This window comes from Ictalurus furcatus, chromosome 19 (genome assembly GCF_023375685.1).
Source record: "Ictalurus furcatus strain D&B chromosome 19, Billie_1.0, whole genome shotgun sequence".
Classification (NCBI taxonomy): domain Eukaryota; kingdom Metazoa; phylum Chordata; class Actinopteri; order Siluriformes; family Ictaluridae; genus Ictalurus; species Ictalurus furcatus.
This window is the reverse complement of record NC_071273.1, coordinates 17,225,644-17,240,401: the sequence shown is the minus strand read 5'-3', so window position 1 is coordinate 17,240,401 and position 14,758 is coordinate 17,225,644. Positions and strand designations below refer to the sequence as shown.

Here is a 14,758-nt window from a genome sequence, read left to right as displayed (position 1 = left end):
AAGAAAGAAAGAAATTTCGTCTGTTTATAGGGATATCAATCCATTTTCCATAACGCTTATCCTACACAGGGTCTCTAGGAGCCTGGAGCCTGGAGCCTATCCCAGGGAACTCGGGGTACAAGGCGGGGGACACCCTGGACGGGGTGCACTGGAAGGGGTGCACACACATTCACACACTACGGACAATTTGGAAATGCCAGTCTGCCAACAACACATGCCTTTGGACTGGAGGAGGAAACCAGTGTACTCCAAGTAAACCCCCAAGCACGGGGAAAACATGCAAAGTACACAGAGTCAGGGCGGAGGCAGAATTCAAACCCCCAACCCTAGAGGTGCGAGGCAAGTGTATATATGTAGGGATGTGCAGATAATCAGTTATTTTTTGTATATTAAAATATTCTACACAGACAATATTTCAAAATACAATTACTATTCCATTTGGCAGGGAGCTATCTACACAGGCAGCATTTTTGGACAAATATAAAATCGGTCCCATTTGGAAGGCAATAAGAACAGCCGTCTTCCAAGTGTCCCAATTTTAGACAAATTTGAAGTATCCATTCATAGAGGCAATCCATTAATTCTGGCTACTAGATAAGAATTTAAAAACTTTTTTATTTTATTTAATTTTTCGGGGGGTGGGGGGTGGGGGGGAGAGGGACATGACAAAGAGAACTGTTGCTCCAATACCAGTTTACGATAATATCATCAACCCTGTTAAAATCAATTATCCTCATATGGCTAGTTATAGGATACCAGAAAACATTTGTGATTTTTATGTCAGCTGCCTTTCAGTATGGTTTGATAAGCAAAGAATTTATTGTTTTATTAAAAACAAAAACAATTTTAAAAAATAGTGTCAACATCATGTGTGGTACTGTGACTGGACCATCCATACTGTTCTACTGTCCATATCCTACTACAAAATGGAAACCCATATGGGACAAACAAATGAATAAAGGGATTGCAGATTTTTGGCCCATAACAAAAAAAAATTTTAAACCCATGTCAAGTACAAGTTTCCATCTGTCAGGAAGTGTAAAAAATAACCTTGGGGTGACTTTCGATGACCAGTTGACCTTTACAGACCACATTTCAACAACTGCATGGTCCTGTAGGTTCATTCTGTACAACATCAAGAAAATCAGACCCTATCTCATTGATCATGCCACACAGCTACTAGTCCAGGCTCTTGTTATCTCAAAACTGGACTATTGCAACGTACGTCTCCCAGGCCTCCCAGCCAGCTCCATCACACCACCTCAGATGATTCAGAATGCAGCAGCATGCCTTGTTTTCAACCAGCCCAAAAGGACCCACATCATACCCCACTTCATCTCCCTCCACTGCCCGCATCAAATTCAAGGCCTTGATGCTCACATACAAGACCTTGTCTGGAAGAGCACCTCCCTACCTCAACATTTTCCTTTAGGTTTATGTTCCCTCACGCTACCTGCAATTGGTTAAGGACCGACGCCTGGTAGTGCCAACTCACTGAGGCATGAGGTACCTATGCAGAACCATTAAACTGACTGTCCCTTAGTGGTGGAAATCTCAATCCAGCAGCAGAATCTGTCACTATCTTCCCTGAACACTTATCCAACCCCTAACTTGCCCCCTTGCCCCCTTTAAAAATTAATAAACAAATAAAGTCTGCACTTACACTAGCTCTTACATCTCTACTCTGCAACCTTGTTCCTCTAAAACTCGATTATAAATCTTGCATGGTAGCACTATTAGTATTGTTCTTCACTTTGCTTGTATTTCCTCATTTGTAAGTCACTTTGGACAAAAGCGTCTGCTGAATGAATAAATGTAATGTAAATATAAATGTCCAGTATATTACTATAAAATCAAATAAAATGCAATAAAATAAAAATAACAACAATGCATAATGTACACTGAAATTTGAAGCAAATACTACTTTAACAGTAGATGGAGACAGAGTCAAACTACACACTCACTTGTATGTCAATTTTACACAGTAAATAAGCATATTTGTATACTCAAGGCAATTTATGACTTGTATGACAGATGCTCTGCATGAACAGATTAATGTGTGTAAATGTTCATATGGTGAAGTTTTCTGTCAGGTGATGATTAATTAGAATTTTGGAAGAAGTCTCCAGAGTCAGGGCTTTATAAAAGTCAGAGGTAAAACTGTAAATTTAAGTTTTCTGACACGTTAAGTCTGTACTTTCTCTGTAACCTAAGAAGCTGCTAGACATCTTATACTGTTTTGTCTTATTAAATTCAACAGAGAGAAAAAAAGGTTGATGAGGCTGGTGAGGGAACTACTGTTTATAGCTGCTATAATGTGAGTGATAATAGTTAATAGCTTGTTTGTCAACATTCACATTCACTTGTGTGTCCACATTCCATTATTCAATGTAACTGTAAACCAATAAAAAGTATGTGTTGTTTAATTAATTAAAGCATGTAATTATTGCCAAATTACTGTGGTATAAGAAGAATAAAACACCTAGGGAAATGCTGTTTTAATTGTTTTGATGTTTTTGATTGTCCTGCAGCTACCATTGGTACAGAAGTACAGTTTGTAGGAAACTTTACTGTTGAGCATTCAATAAAAGAGCATTTTCAGCTATGTCAAAAGCAATCTCTTTCAGCACCATACGCTTGTCTGCAGTCTGCAAGATGGACCTGAGACTAGACCAAAAGACTTTTTTCTTGGTTTCATCTTTTGGCCACTCCAGGTAGGTTTTCTGTCTTAGCATGGTGCTTAGCCTCAGGAACTTTTTAGGCAGAGAGTCAGATGGAATGGGCTCCAACAGAATGAAGACCAGTGAGTCATCCCTCACACTAATTGCTCTGTGCTGAGCGAAAAAGAGCTCATAGTTGCACCATTCACTCTGAACAAAGTGCTTTGACAGGATAAAGATTGTTTTGTAACTGCTTTCCACACAACTAATGATATTGTCCACAATCCATTGGCCAGGTACAAAGTCTCGCTCGTGAATGCAGATGGACAAACCTGCGCTCTCCAAAGCTGGGACTAGTTCAGAATCCACCCAGGTGCAATCATGATGGCTGTAGGAGATGAATGCATGGTAAAGAAAGGCGCTGTTCTTTGATTTATTTGCCTGTCTGGTGCTCCGACGCTTCACTCTTATCCATACCCAGAGCATTTTGGTGTACCAGATGCCATCACATGCATAGAAAATGATGCCCAAAGCAGCTGTAATAACAATAATTACTGGTAGAGCCACTGCTGCTTGGAGTCCTGGTAGACAGGAAAGTTTTCCCGGTTTGTATGTGTCTAAGTACTTTCCTGCTAGTAATGGTGGAGAACTGCATGTGTAGTCTAATGGCCAATCAGGAAGAAGAGCCTTGTTCAACATGGTTACAAACCAAAAAGAGTCACAATCACAGACAAATGGATTGTTACCTGCTTTTAAAGTCTGCAGGCTGGGGAGGCCCTCGAGCGCAGCCTGGTCAATGGACGTGATGGAATTCTGATCAACGTAAAGGGTTTGCAGCACAGGTGCATGAAGATCCGAGGGGATGAGATGTATGCTGTTAAAGCTCAGGATGAGGTGTGTGAGTCTGGGGAACTGTGAGAGGACATCTTGGGAGATGACGCTTATGCCTGTTTTGGAGAGGTCGATCTTTTGGAAATGATGGGACAGGTATTGAAAAACAGAGTCGCCCAAGTTGTTATGGCTGAGATTCAGTTCAGTGAGGTGTGAGGGCCAGGAGCATGGACCCCCAATCTGAATGGAGTTAAAACTTAAGTCAAGGGACATTAAAACCTTCATTTCATGAGTCCGCTTAGAAATATACGCCAGGTCAGAAAAACGATTGTTGCTTAACGAAAGCTGTCTCAAAGCTGGAAACACACTCTCAAATGAGCACAAATACCACCAGAATCCTGTATCATCCAAAAGGTTGTTTGACAGGTCCAAAATTTGCAGTGATGGTATAGCTGAAATGAGATTGCATGGAAGAATATTCATTCCCGTACCAGAGAACTTCAAGTAAGTCAGCTGAGAAATCAAGTCCATGCTCATGTTGACTGTAGGATACCGATATTGATAGTGGTTCACACCGTTAAAAACAACTGCTCGTAAACTGAGTGTATGGTTCTGACTGGGGAATTGAAACCCATATGGAGTATCTTCATTATAAGTTATGTTCAGAAATTCAAGTTCCTCAAAAAATGATTTCCAGATATTTTGGAGGAGTTTCACCATGACAGAGCTGTTAATCAAGGTGTCCACAATGGTGAAGTTGGAGAGTACATGGAGTTTCTCGAGGCCCTCGAAAGGATCACTTGAAATTGTACACTGATCTGGAAAGAGCTTGATTAGCCTGATTCTCTTCGTATGTGTTTGGTCAAGGTCCATCAACATGGTTTTGAAAATATCAAAGTTGTGACAAAAAGTCACTCTCAGAGACACTTCCTCCAATGATTTAAGTTGGGCAAATGAACCATTTTCATATTTTTGTATCTCAGTGCCACCTCCGAATGTGAATTGTTTTAAATGTGTATTTTGAAGTGGTGCCAAATCATCAATTTTAACTGACGTTACTTTTGGACTTCCTATTGCCAAGGTAGAAAGATATGTCAAGTTACTGAAAAAAGCTGGAAGAGTATAGCTGTCGTAATCATTGCCGGAAAGGTCTAAGATCCTAAGTTGTGGAAGAGGCAAGTAGGGAATAACGGTCAGTAGGTTGTAGGAGATGTTGAGAACCTTGAGCTCTGCGTTATTATAAAAGGCATCAGGGGAGATGAATTGAAGGCCACAGTTGGTGATCTTGAGGAAACACAGGCGAGTGAGTCTGTACAGGTCAGCATGGATGATACTAGAAATGTTGTTTTCAGAGACATCTAAGTTTTCAGTGTCATCTGGCAAGTCTGATGGTATCCTGTTCAGGTTGCTGTTGGTAAGGTCCTTTGATTTGTCCCTTCTAAAGGAACAGAGCTGGACATTTTTGTCTACATTTATCAGAACTGCGGCTCTGACCATTAAAAGCAATGACGAGACTGCAATTGTCCAGAAGATGGGTGGCATGCTGTAAAACAAGGAAATCATAATTAAATTGTATTCATTTTTTTGGAAGGTTTATGTAGCAAATCAAATCTTGGACTGTTGGATATTGTGTATTAAACTATTGAAAATGCACCAATTAATTTAAGACAAGAGTGCGTTAAATAATTTTTTGATACATTTATTATACATACATTTTTAAAGGTTTGTCAATATAGTGGATGTCATTGTCAAAACATCTGGGGTGGAAAACAGTGAGTAATTAACTAGTATAGTAACTTTAATACTATATTTTATTTGGGGGTATTTATATTTTATTTGAGTGTTATTGAAATTGAATACTCATACTCTTTAATTGCATTTCTAAAAAAAAAATACCTTTTTTCACCTTTATTTTTTATTTATAGCTTCAGAGTACTTCTTCTTCTCTCATCTAGCATATGACTGTACACTATACATCAATAGAATGTGTGCGTTTTATTTACATTTCACTTTAAAGCATCCAATCAGTAATGTTGAAAAAAAAAAAAACAATCACGAATCATGCCTATTCATCATCTGCTATGATCTTCTCATGCTACAAAAAGTAGTTAAAGCTATATCTACTGTATCCATGTGCATTTTAATATGTATATGCCACTACACTGTAATGTGGAACTTGAGGATGAGCATCCCGGCCCTACCTCAGTAAAATGTTTCAGCCTGCTAAAGTAAGCAAAGACTTGATAAAATAGGGTGCTTCCTTTGCCAACCTTGAAGGCATGAACTCCATCTAATTTGAAAAAGCATTTTGAGGTAATTTTTCACTAATTGGCTAACATTAATGTTATATTTAACTAAGTTTGCCAGGTTACACCAGGCATCGATTCCCGTAGCTAACATAGTTTTTCTAGGCACATCAAAGCAAGCAATTCAAATTCTAGTTATACAATATTAGTGAGCAATATTATTTTTTACATGATGTTTTATTTCTGATTAATTCATTATCAAACTATGCAGGGTTAGTCATGTACATGACCATCAAATGTACAGAAATTGAATGAAGTTTTCAGGCAAAATGGTGCAGCTGCACCGTAAAATAAAAATAATCTTCTGACAGTTTTAGATAATTTTTAGATTAATAATATTTACTTTTCACGCAAAAAAAAAAAATATATATATATATATTTTTTATCACTTAAAAGCAATTACTTTTTACTTAATACATTTAAATATAGTTACATTTTACTTTCACTTGAGTATAATTCTAATTGAGCAATTGGGTGAAATACTGAAACAGTATCTTCTAGCACTTAAGCACTTTTTCCACCCCTATATATAAATAAAAAAAAGTCTAAAATGCTCATTTACCTTAATGTCTTTGGTCGAAATCAAACACGACAGGAGGTAATAGATAGTAGGTTTTTGCTTCTTTTCTTAGGCTTCTGTGTCTGAAAATCCTTCACCTCAGATGTCCTTCTAAATGATAAATGTCCAGTATTGCAACTTCCTTTTTGGAAAATGAAGTGTGCGTGGTATTATGGATGTTGCAATTCTTCTGTAGAGATCAGAATTAAAAAATCAGGAAGTTAACTGACTGATATTCACACATTTAAGCATGCAACCATCTTCATGTCATCCACACGTCAATTATAGATTAGAATATGTTATCAAATATCACATGATTAAAATCAATGACAGATTGTAAGTATGCGGGTGTGAGAATAGGACTGCCATTTTAAATAACTATAAAACAAATGACATTTTCCTGATGCCACATCTCAAAAAAGGAAGTTCTAGGTATTCATTGTGAGTGGCTATGGGCAGAAAAAAAAGGAACTAATTAAAATCTCAAATTACCTAAGAATACAATATACTGTTAATGTGTTCGCAGTTATATACAGGAGGATTTCTAGGTCACTATTTAAATTTAAGCAAATTTTTGATATTGACCATGTTAAAAATAGTTCAATAATACATTTTTAACTCTGATATCCTGGTGTTATTGCTATAACTATTTTCATACTGGTTATAAAACTTCACACGCCTATTTGAGACACACATTTAGTATTTGTTTACACTGTACATATGTGTTTCTTGCTATTTCTTTCACTGAATTCTAGCGATCTAGTGGTTCAACATTTAGCATTTAATAAGCCATGTGTGTTTATTAAAACTATATAGTCCAGCTTATAATTAGGTTAATTACTATAAAGCACATTATTCAGTAACTCCTATAAATCATCCAGTAGTGGCAGTAAAACTAACGGAGGTGTAAAACGCTGTAAAATATATTTTCATTTTGCTTTTAAGTTATATGGGATGAAAATGAAAATGCTTCTGTTTGGCATTCTTTTTCATTTTAACACAAAATGATTCATTTAATTACAAATGATATTATCAGCGATAACTTGAGTGAAAGGAGAATCTTAGATATATTTACATGAATGTCAGAGTTTTGGTATATCCCCTTTTTTTGCTTTAATGACAGTGTGCACTCAAGCTGGCATGGACTCCACAAGTTTGCGTAAAACCTGATGATCCATTTCAGATCAAAACTACCAGTGTGTCATGTGAACAAATGCTTCAGTGGAAGGGATAAGACTTGTGAAAAATCTGACCATTTACACATAATGTGAATTGGTGTTTGTACTTCTGGTTAGATGCTAACTGCATTTCACTGGCTTTGTACTTGTACTCTGATCAATTACAATAATGTTCAATCTAATCTAAATTAATCTTTTGTACGAAGGAGTTAAATATATAAATATATAATTTTTCCATACTAAATAATGAAACACTTGCACTGTCACTGCTATGTTGAATGTCATTTAATCTAATCCACTTCAGAATGCAGCAGCACGCCTCGTCTTCAACCAGCCCAAAAGAACCCATGTCACACCCCTCTTCATCTCCCTCCACTGGCTTCCTGTAGCCGCCCGCATCAAATTCAAGGCCTTGATGCTCAACTACAAGACCTTGTCTGGAACAGCACCCTCCTGCCTCAACTCTCTCCTGAAGGCTTACGTTCTCTCACGCAATCTGTGATCGATTAGCGACCGACTTTTAGCAGTTCCAACTCAGCGTGGCGCAAGGTCCCTTTCAAGAACATTCAAACTAACTGTTCCTCAGTGGTGGAATGAACTTCCAACCTCAATCCGGACCGCAGAATCTCTCACCATCTTCAAAAAACAGACCCACCTCTTCTGTCAACACCTAACCAACCCATAAAAAATAAATAAATAAATAAATTTAATAAATCTACTCTGGCACTTACACGTCTACTCTGTGCACTTTGCTTCTTCTGGAACTCAATCAATGGATCTTGTATGGTAGCACTACTTGTATTGTTCTCTGCTGTAGATATTGCTTTGCTTGTATTTTCTCATTTGTAAGTCGCTTTGGATAAAAGCATCCGCTAAATGAATAAATGTAATGTAATGTAAATGTACTCTTATCATACAGCAAATAATACATATTCAATTCAATTCAGTTATATCTGTATAGCACTTTTAACAATGGACGTTGTCACAAAGCAGTTTTACAGAAATATATAAATTACAGATAAAAATTTTACATTTATAAATGTATCCCTGACAAGCAAGTCAAAGGTGATGGTGGTAAGGAAAAACCCCTTAAATGAGAACATGAGGAGGATAACTTGAAAGGAACCAGACTCAAAAGGGAACCCATCCTCATCTGGGTGAAACCAGATAATGCAATTGTAAATAATTTCCCTTTCATAACTGTGTACTATATAGTAAAAAAAAAATAATAATTCAATTGTGTAACCAGGAACTTATGAGCTTACGAGCAATGTATGATTATAAGCACGGGAGATACTTCTGAAATCATTATAGTTTTAACATGAAGTCTATTTAGTTGAACAACATCCAGTGGGCCTAAAACAGAACCTTGCAGAACACTAAACTTTACCTTAGTATGCATAGAGAAGTCAAAGTTAGATAAGTTCCATATTATTTTGTTCTAATCTGATTTTTGTCTTTTCTAAAACCTAACAGTTAATTCACGAATATCCTAAAAACAATTCTCAAGAGCACACCGACAGTTATCAGCTGTAACTAAACTGGCAACATTTGCATAAAAATGCTGTCTTTATAATACATCAGAATATAGACACACCCAGCAAAATCCCCAGTTTTGACTTAACACCTAGAGTGTAGAATTTATTCTTTCAATATACAATTGTGTCCAATTGGACATGAATAAACACTGTACTGTAGGTGTTAATTCAACACTGTGGATTTTACTATGCATATTAACAGTATCATACGTAATACATATTTGGTACCCAGGCATAAGGGCTTGGTCTAAACTCTCTCCAATTCACAGACAAAATTGTTGATGTAGGGGACTAAGTGATTTACATGAATGATCTGTGATAAGGATGTTCCCACTTACTCGGCCCTTGACACATCTTATTAATAGAGGTTTTATTATTTGACAAGAACCAACTTTCAGCATTTTTGAAATTGTCCTTTGTGTATTCAGATGAAAAAAAAATGGTATGAGCTACTTGATTTTGAGTGGTCTGCAATTATTTGGAACACTGTTCCGAGAGTAAAAACTACAACGGTCTGTTTCAGGAAGCTGTTATTTTTATGCTGACTTGCAGAATAAGTGTTTAAACACCTGATCTGAAAGCCATCTTAAATGGAACAGTTCCCAGTTGTATTGTTTTGGGGGGTTTTTTTGCCTAGTATATAATGTTTCTTTTTAATCCAACTCAATCAACCTTTTTTAATAAAGTCAGGCAGAATTCTATAAAAAGCTGGGTTGTATCTGACATTAAACTTTAGCACACTGACATTAGCTTTTATATAACCTTTTGAAACAACATGCAGCATAAAACTTCAGACTGTCTGACCTCAATTTCTTTGGTGCAACTTTAGGATTTACTCATTAAGCAGTGTTGCTACAGCTGTGTGCCAAAGTTTGCTTTCTTGGAAATGATTACCAAAAGTAACAAAAAAGTTCAAAAAGTGTATGTTAAGAAGACATAGATTTAGTCTGTAATGACTTTTGTCAGGTTTCCAGCTGTCCGTTTTGGATCTTTTTCTGAATTTCTCAGACATTTGTTTTCAGTATTACTTCCACTTTTTGGTTGTGTCTTGTGTCTATGTAAAGATTCCCACCAGACAGCCTTTAAGAATGACTTGTTGAAAAGTTGAACGGCTTGAAATCATTCTCAGGGCTGGATCGGAAGCTGTTGTAAGGTTGCGATTGACTTTAATAGGAAACGTGGCAAGCACATCACACAGGACACTGTTGCAAAACATATTACCAAATTAAAAAAGACTGGAAGTGTTGCAGACCAGCCGTGAAGTGGACTGTACACAGTACTGTGCAAAAGTCTTAGGCACCCTGTTTTTTTTAGTACAAACTAAAACAAGTTCCCAAACATTAGTTTTCCAGCACAAAATGAAATGTTACAGAAAAATGTTTGTATTTCAATAAAGAAAGCAGCAGATTAAGTGGTGAGAGACAATTTTCAGACAAAAAACATAATGAAGGCTGCTGGGTTTTTCTGCAAAAATAAGAAGCAAGTGCAACAGTCAAAGTCTCCAAAAGAACCGTGACTGCTTCTGCAAGATGCTCAGTAAAACTGACAGATCATTTCCTCATAAAACTGGAAATGTTATTAATCAACCTGGAATTGGCTGTGTGTCTATATTGTCTCAACGCACTGTGATAAGGATGGTTCGAGCGGCCAAAAAATTTTCAACTACAATCCGAAGTCAGCTACATCACCACAAGTTGTTTGGAAGGGTTTCAAGAAAAAACCCTCCACTCTCATCCAAAAACAAACTATATATAGGCTTGCTGGAATTTCGGACCACTATTCCATGCAATATTCTTTCAGTTGCAAGATGTTTTTTTTTTTTTTTGCATGTTTCAAATCCCTCCACAACATTTCAATGGGATTCAAATTGAGGCCTTGACTATGACATTCCATAACCCTCCATGTCATATTTTGAGCCATTCCTTGGTGGATTTGCTAGTGTGCTAAGGATCATTATTTTTTTGAAAGGTCTACTTTAGGTTCAACTTCAACTTTTGGACAGATGGCCTCACATTATCTTCAAGCACTCTTTGATATGATGCAAAATTCATAGTTGAATCAATGAATGCAAGCTGTCCTGTCCCTGAGGCAGCGAAGCAACCCCAAACCATAACATTTCCACCACCATGCTTCACAGTTGGTATGAGGTGCTTATCCTGAAAAGCTGTCTTTGGTCTGTGCCAAACATGTCTCCTGTTACTGTGGCCAAACAACTCTATCTTTGATTCATGTGTCTCAAGCACATTATTCCAAAAGGCCTGGTCTTTGCCTATATGCTGTATATGACGCATTTCAAATAATTTGGAGATGTATTTAAATCCCCTGCCAGACTAATATGCATCCACAACCTTTTTTCTGAAGGCATTATAAAACTCTTTAACTCTTGGCATGATGACACCACACACCTCAGTAACAAAGGGAACACTAGATTCTAGATATGAGAGGGGTATAAATAAAAGAGGTTCCACCTGTCTAATCACTGGCACCAAATCCTGAACACCTGATTGTAATTTTATGGGTTTGAAAGTGTGATGAATTTGAAAGTATGATCTGTGGCTGATCTGTTTTTTTTTGTTTTGTTTTTTTTTTTATTGTGAAAATTACTACAAAATGTCAATTTTATGTGACATTTGATAGCGTGTATCACCTTTATTAATCGGCACTGTTTCAGAAGATCAAATGTTAGCTTGTCCAAATATGTCAAAAAAGCCAGAAATTCCCATGGGGTGTACTTATCTAGAGAAACAGAGCTTGTGAGTGTGTTGAAGTCACTAAATATTACAGTTTGACTTGGAAACCAGATGGAGAGGGATGTTTTGGTTCTGTTTGCCTCTAGTGGACTCTGCTTCTCATTCTCTATAGATATGCATGAGATACGTAAGTGAATAATTGAACAATGTCGCTCATGTAACTGCTGCATGCACGTCCATAGCGTGGTGAACATTAAGTATATTTGCACCTTTACTAGGCTAGTCAACTGCAGCACAAACACCAGTGTGACTGTGCTAGCGAGTTCTCCCTGTCGCGTCAGTGTAGCACACAACTGCTAACTGCTCACAGGAATAATGAAAATATGGTACCATCTGACAAATTTACAACACAAACACTAAACACATCACAAACATTTCTATATAAAAATATTTAATGAGTTTCAGAGTGGAGTTGTCCTTTAATGTATGTATCAGACGTAAGACACGCTTCCATCGAAATTACCCGGAACAATTAGTCCCAGGAACTTTTTTAAAGGGCCCATTTAGTTCCTCCAGACCTTTGGTGTCTGTGTTTCCATTGCGGTCTAAAGCACCATGAAGATTACACAAAGTCTGGTGACATATGACTGCGTGCAACAAGCCCTTGGCAAGGATATAAATACTCGGCATCAATACTTATTAAGTCCTGAACTTCACCGTCATTCCATCTGTCGTATTTTTTAAGAAACTCTACTGTGTTGATTCAAATTGCAATAAACAACTGTTAATGTATGCATCGCACCAGACTTTTAAAAATGTCGGTTGAAAAAAATGCTGCGTGCACTCAACCAATCAGCATGTTCAGAGCCCTAAAGGTCCTGAACTTTGAAAAAGTACCACCTCCTGAGTAGGGACTTTCTGAAGGGGAAATATTTTACCCGGAACTTAATTGAGACCCTGGTCCCTGCGGTAGAAACACACAGAGTACCTCCAAAAGTCCCTAGTTCCTGGGGAACGTTCCTGCGTGGGAAAAGCTGCATCTGAGGGGGAAATATTTTACCTGGAACTTAATTTAGACCCTGATCCCTGTAGTGGAAACACACCCAATACCTCCAAAGGTCCCTAGTTCCTTGAGGAAGTTCCTGCATTGGAAAAGCGGCATCTGAGGGGGAAATATTTTACCAGGAACTTAATTTAGACCCTGGTCCCTGCAGTAGAAACACACAGAGTACCTCCAAAAGTCCCTAGTTCCTGGGGGAAGTCCCTGCGGTGGAAACGCGGCTTTAGTGTCAGATCTTAAACGGTGTAAAGATCTGACACTAAAGCCGCGTTCTAATTCTAGAATATTCACTTCTTCCGAAATCCAATAGAGGGCGTGCGAGCACTATTATACAGTATGAACTTTATGAACTCGCACGCCCTCTATTGGATTTTGGAAGAAGTGAATATTCAGCTTCGGTTTTCCGAAAATTGCCGAAGCGGATCTCAGGCTCGCCGGAATATCCGGGTGCTGCTGACTTTGAACATAAACAGCAATGGCGGAGGCAGCGGCGGCGGCACCGTCTATCGCGGCTCCGGCAATAACAACGGGAGGCTGGACGAAAAACGTTACTTGCAGGTTAGTAAAAATTCACGAGGAAGCGAGGTAGTACGTGATTTAAAATGGCTCTGTGTTTCGTGTGTGTCGGTAGGTCGTGTTTTGAGTGCTAGAGGACGGTATTGAGTGCTAGAGGACGGTATTGAGTGCGAGTTTGCTCGGTGGAGAACTAACTGTTAATGTTAGCAAGACATGTTTGTTGTGATACTCGATAGCGAGCAACGAGGGTAAACAACACTTACACAGTCTGACTCGACAAATAAAACGACTTCCCTCGAGCAAATACACGGAAATACACTCGACCAGATTCAGTTTCACTATCAGTTTAAGCGACAGACTTGTATAAAGGGTGATATTCTGTTATAAACAGGTTTGGTGGTCGTCGTCAGTTGCTTTTCTGATTCAATAACCTTCTTTAAGTTTATTACAGCCTTTAGCAAGGCGCCATTGTTTAGAGCCGGACAACCGGCTAACACACAACAATGGACAACAATGAGGTTTACAAAGAAACGCTCGATTATTTGAAGTTCATTGTTACCAGGAAACATCTTGATTGAGCTGTATAATTGTTGATCTTACACAAGTGTACTCGTAATTTAACATCATTGTTGTTGCAGTACCATAGTGTAATAACTGTATGGTTCACTTGTGAAGTGGTTTCTTCAAAATGTGAAATCAGTTTGAAAATTCGTTTAAAAACTGTTAAATGTAAACGTTAAAACATCGTTTAGTGCTGTATCTTTGCCTCATTTACACCTGTTATTGAAGCTGGGTTCACATTACCATGGTGAAGTTACTCTGCCTTAATGCGACATCTGTGTCAGGACCCGAAAGAAAGATCTCTTCGCATCAGACCCGAACTATTTTCGTATATGGTCATAGATCAGACTCGTGTCTGATAAGTGTTTTTTCAGAAGAAATGAGAGTGGTCTATGTAATAAAATTCAGCTCAAATTAGAGTTTTTGTCTTTCCACATGTGTAAGAGATTAAAGCATGACAACACCAGGACTCTATTATTAAAAAGACACGTTTACACGATGTGATTTGATTTTATTTTTTGGCCTGATTTTGCCATCACAGACAGAAATCACATACAAAATCGTTCTTTAGTTGTGAGTTAAGATTGGTGGTTTTCGAATGCAGAAATGGGACATGCTTACTGATTTTAACCCGTGTAACTGGTTTTGATTTGTCCGGTCTGATTTAGTGTCATTGATGGCGAATAAAAAAAATTCTGGCAGTTTCAGCAATTTTTAATTAAAGGCTCACACAGTGTGTGTATGTGTGTGCTGTACGACACGCATCTGAACGCCAGCAGTCAGTGAGTTTTACATGAACAACAATAATCCACTATTAACACCATTAAGACAATAATCTGATTAAGAAACTACCATGTAA

General features: G+C 37.8%; 2 protein-coding genes across 4 annotated transcripts in view; one reads left to right on the top strand and one right to left on the bottom strand.

The window, feature by feature from the left end:
- Positions 1 to 656: 656 nt before the first annotated feature.
- LOC128623343 (toll-like receptor 1) lies at positions 657 to 14,671 on the bottom strand. Of its 2 annotated transcripts, XM_053650343.1 has the most exons (3): positions 14,143 to 14,671; positions 6,360 to 6,546; positions 657 to 5,034 (listed from the first exon to the last, which is right to left on the bottom strand). In XM_053650343.1, the coding sequence occupies exon 3, from the start codon at positions 5,031 to 5,033 to the stop codon at positions 2,568 to 2,570; it is 2,466 nt and encodes an 821-aa protein (XP_053506318.1). In that variant the 5' UTR covers position 5,034; positions 6,360 to 6,546; positions 14,143 to 14,671; the 3' UTR covers positions 657 to 2,567. The 2 variants fall into 2 exon arrangements, with proteins under 2 accessions (XP_053506318.1, XP_053506319.1); XM_053650344.1 differs by lacking the exon at positions 14,143 to 14,671 and having other exon boundaries at positions 6,360 to 6,807.
- Positions 13,187 to 14,758, top strand: part of mkrn1 (makorin, ring finger protein, 1) — a 16,582-nt gene continuing 15,010 nt past the window's right edge. The window contains exon 1 of one of the 2 annotated variants that reach the window (XM_053650346.1): positions 13,187 to 13,380. In XM_053650346.1, the coding sequence (XP_053506321.1) occupies positions 13,298 to 13,380 (83 nt within the window). In that variant the 5' untranslated portion in view covers positions 13,187 to 13,297. The remainder of the gene's footprint in view (positions 13,381 to 14,758) is intronic. The other variant, XM_053650345.1, reaches the window with a different exon arrangement.